Source organism: Galeopterus variegatus, unplaced genomic scaffold (assembly GCF_000696425.1).
Source record: "Galeopterus variegatus unplaced genomic scaffold, G_variegatus-3.0.2 Scaffold2895, whole genome shotgun sequence".
Taxonomy (NCBI): domain Eukaryota; kingdom Metazoa; phylum Chordata; class Mammalia; order Dermoptera; family Cynocephalidae; genus Galeopterus; species Galeopterus variegatus.
In genome coordinates this window covers 236,289-240,617 of record NW_007729006.1, presented here as the reverse complement: position 1 = coordinate 240,617, position 4,329 = coordinate 236,289, and the positions used below count along the sequence as shown (strand labels likewise).

General features: G+C 47.7%; 1 protein-coding gene across 1 annotated transcript in view; it reads right to left on the bottom strand.

Moving 5' to 3' along the window:
* CDCP2 (CUB domain containing protein 2) overlaps nucleotides 1–4,329 on the bottom strand; it is a 19,307-nt gene that overhangs the window by 7,320 nt on the left and 7,658 nt on the right. Inside the window, exons 3-4 of the mRNA XM_008583360.1 lie at nucleotides 3,351–3,698; nucleotides 922–1,257 (exon numbers count right to left, since the gene is read on the bottom strand). Coding sequence (XP_008581582.1) covers nucleotides 922–1,257; nucleotides 3,351–3,698 — 684 coding nt within the window. The remainder of the gene's footprint in view (nucleotides 1–921; nucleotides 1,258–3,350; nucleotides 3,699–4,329) is intronic.

Below are 4,329 nucleotides of genomic sequence, written 5' to 3'. Positions count from 1 at the left end.
CCCCGGCAGCTGTGGCTTAGGCAACAGGCGGTTTGTGGGCACCATAGGCAGCAAACTAGACAATTGATCCCAAAGCTTGCTATAAACTGAAGCTAGCTGAAAGCTAAGATTCTCATTCCAGTTGAAAATCCTCTTCAAGAGGGCTGGCCCTGTTAGGAATTCAATAATAATACCTAATACCTATCCTCAGAGTTAAGCCCAAGTTCCCTGGCTGGACAGACAAGGTAGATCATGACCCAGCCTTGCCCCTTTTCTCACTGCCTCACCCACCCCCTACATTCCACCCTTACCAAATATCTCCTGGTACTATGAGCACACCACAGCCTCTCTGTCTTCTGTGTCTTTGCTTGGAATACTCTTCCCTTCCCACTGCCTCTGGTTAACTCCTTCAAGTAACTGCTCAATTCTCTCCTCCTCCAGGAAGTCACCCAGGATTCTTACTGTTAGATAGCACAGATCACAGTGGTCCATCATCATCTATTTCCTTATCCATCTCCCCCATTAGACTGTGAACTTCCCAAGGGTTCGTTCATTCATTCCTTTGTACAAACACAAATTGAGTACCTACTATGTGCCAGGTACAAAGACAAGCCCATAAGGAAATCACAGTCAGGCAGGGGAGATTGACATGCAAACCACATACTGAAATGGTAAGTGTTAGATCAGAGTGTGAAAAAACTTCTATAAAAAGTTGAAGGAATGGGCTGGCTGGTTAGCTCAGTTGGTTAGAGCACAGCACTATAACACCAAGTCTTCACAGAAGAAGTGACTTGCTTATAGGCCAGGCAAAGAGAATGCAGAAAGCCCAAGGCCCCAGTGGGATGTGTGTGTGCGTGTGTGCGCACGTGCAGGAAAGTGTGATCCTGCAAGTGTAATGCCCAGCATGCACAGGGGAACCCGGGGGTGCTCCAGCCCTCGTACCTGAGAAGTAGTAGGCCTTGAAGCCCCGGCCTCCAATGTTAAAGTCAGACTTGAAGACCACCTGCAGCTCGTGGCCCAGTGACACAAGGGTCGGAGGCCTGGTGCTGCCACAGTAGTTGTGCCCACGGACAGGGCCAGGCCCCCCAAGCACAACCACATAGTCATAGGTGCACTTCTCACTGCCTTCCACCTGGAAGTCCACAAACACCAGCTTGATGGTGGCAGGGCCGGTGGCCCGGATCACCCAGCGGCACTCCATGTTGTTGGGGTAGTTGTTGGGGTACTCGGGGCTGGTGAGGACCCCCGACAGGCCAGTCAGGACACCACCACACACATCTGCAAGGAAGCCCACTTGAACTGAACTTTCTCTTTTCCCGCAGCTCCCGACACCCTCCCTTGAAAACCAGACACCTGCAACATGCTGCTCCCACAGCTTTCTCATGGGAACCTCATCAGCATCCACTGAGCACTTGCAAAGTGGCAGGCACAGGCCTAGCACTTAGCACCTGTGCTATCTTATTTATTTATTTATTTAGGCAGGGAAATTAAAATGGTATCATAAGTACTTCTATTTGATTATTTATTTAAAGTTTATTTATTTATTTATTTATTATTATTGTCTTATTTATTTATTTATTTAGGCAGGGAAATTAAAATGGTGTCATAAGTACTTCTATTTGATTATTTATTTAAAGTTTATTTATTTATTTATTTATTATTATTATTATTACATTCTATAATGTTGCAGAGCAGTTTTGGGGGAAGGAGAGAGGGGAAAGAGGAAGGAAACAGGCTGGGAGAAGGCAGACAAAGGAGGAGGTTGAGGCCTGTGTATGCCATCTTTTTAAATCTTCACAGTAACCCCATGAGGAATGTGCTTCCAATTTTATAGTTGAGAAAATGGAGGTGCAGAGAAGTTAAGTAACTTACCTGTGTGAGTTTGGGTTTGCCCAGGCAGACCCTGAGATAAGGATTTGAGTGTAAAGAGTTTTTTTCGGGAGCTCTAGGGGACCGCAGGTAGGGAGTGGGACAGGGAAGGGGAGGTGTGGTTGAGCCAGCTGCTGACCCCAGCTGGGGAGCTCTGGGCATGGGATGAAGCGCACACCTCAGAGTTGTCACCCCAGGAGTGAAGGAGTTGGGGCACTTATACACCAAGCAGTCACATGTCTAATATGTAAATCTTTAACTCATTACAAGCCATTGATATTGACTTGTTATTTCAGTGATTGGCTTATAATAAGTAAATGTTAAAAATATGAACTTACAAAATAAATGCATACCACTAAAACATTGCCTTTATCTCTTTTATATATCAAGGATTAACACGTTTCCATTTGATAGAAAGGTATTCCTGTTTATAAAAATGTCAGAAAACATGGCCAGTGGTAGTATGACTGATATCCCAACATTCTAAAAATCTAAGGGTCTAAGATTCCAAAACTGTGATTAAATTGGTCCAAGATTCTTGCTTTTTAGCGTTCTACAATTCTGTGCCTCTCACAGCAGCAGGGATCAGGTGTCCTACCCGAGTCCCCTGGGGTTGCTGTTGGTGGACCCTGTGGACCAGGAGCCTCTGGGGTTGTCTATTGCTGGAGCTGATGTGAATAAGGCCTTTGGTTCTGGTCTTGGGAGAAGAGAGGATTTTGAGTGTGCACAGAAGCCTGAGGACAAACAGGAATGAGTCCAGGAGGAAGGCAAGAAGAGCAAGTCCTGCTCTCCCCACTCTACTGAGAGGCAGGTGTCCAGCCTGGTTGAGGGGTAGGGCTTGGGGACCATGATATAAGAGGTGAGTTCAGGAAAAGACTTTGGGAGGGAGCGAGTGACTAGCCCCACACAGACTCTGGTGCACCTTCCACTCCCGAGAACTTGGGCAAGATTCCTGTGCCTGTGAAAGAGTAGGATGCAGCAGCAGCAGCAGCAGTGGTGTCCCCTCCTGCGAGTTCAGGAAAAGACTTTGGGAGGGAGCGAGTGACTAGCCCCACACAGACTCTGGTGCACCTTCCACTCCCGAGAACTTGGGCAGGATTCCTGTGCCTGTGAAAGAGTAGGATGCAGCAGCAGCAGCAGCAGTGGTGTCCCCTCCTGTGGCCCAATGCCATGACATGGGATAAGAAAGACTGGGAGGAAGAGCATGACAGGCCTCGTTCCTGAGCACAGTGAGACCCTCTGGGGGCTCCAGGAGTGATGGAAGGAGGCACGGGGAGCATTGCCCTAAAGGTAGGAACCCACAACTCAGGTTACAAATGTGACCACAAACACTGAGGAGGCTGTCTTTGCCCCATTGGCTAGCATGAGAATAGAGTCATCCAGACTACAGAGCAGCCTACATGCTAAGATGCTGAGACCCTGCAGTTCTCACCTCAGCCCTGCTGCCCGCCCCCTGCTTCCACCCCAGGGCCACCCTCTCCACTGCTAAGTCCCCCCATGACCTTTCTGGTAGCCTGCTGAAAAGCCACGGCTGGCCACGTGCTTGTCTGAGTGGAAGATGACAGACATGACATGCCAGGAGGAAGTGAAGGGCGGTGGGGGCACCTGGCCACAGAATCTCCCCAGCAGGTTGCCCTTGTCTCCAGAGGCCCCGTTGTAGATCTCCAGGAAGTCGAAGCCGCAGGTGTCATGGTACTCCAGGTCGAAGGCATGGAAGGTGAGCAGCACAGAGGATCCCTCTGCCACCACAATCAGCCAGCTGCACTCTGTGTTGTAGGGGTACAGCCTAGGGAAGTTGGGGCTGGAGAAGTTTCCAGAAGGTGCTGAGAGCACACCCCCACATTTGATACCTGGGGCAAGAGAGAGATGGCTCAGAGTCAGTCCTGAAGTCTCAGGTACGTGCAGCACGGGCCGTGCTCTCAGTTACAAAGCTGGATCTTTGGGATGGGATGAGGGAGCATAAGACCATGGCCCTAAAGTGTTCATTCATTCATTTGCGCATGTACTTATGCTTCAAATATTTATTGAGCATTCTTGTATTCATTCAACAAATATTGTTTGAGCACCAGGCATTGTTCTTGGTGCTAGAGTCGCAGCAAGAACAAAACAGACAAAAATTCCTGCCCTCATGGAATTTACATCCTGGTGGGAGGACAGACAATAAACATAATAATTAAAATACAGAGCATGTGAAATAAGTGATAAGTGCTATGGAGAAAAAGCAAGCAGGGAAGGAGACAGGAAGTGACGGGATGCGCCCATAAGTTTAGATAAAACATTACTATATGTCGGGCCTTAGGTATATGCAGTAGGAATGGAAAAATTAATAATAATAATATACCCCAGTGAAAATGTGCACAGTCTGTTACAATGATAAAAGTGCATTCTTCTATGTACATATTTGCTTATATTTTAAAAAGAAAACAATGGAAGGAAACTAATAAGAACAATTCTCTGTCAGGGGAAGGTATAAAAAGACAT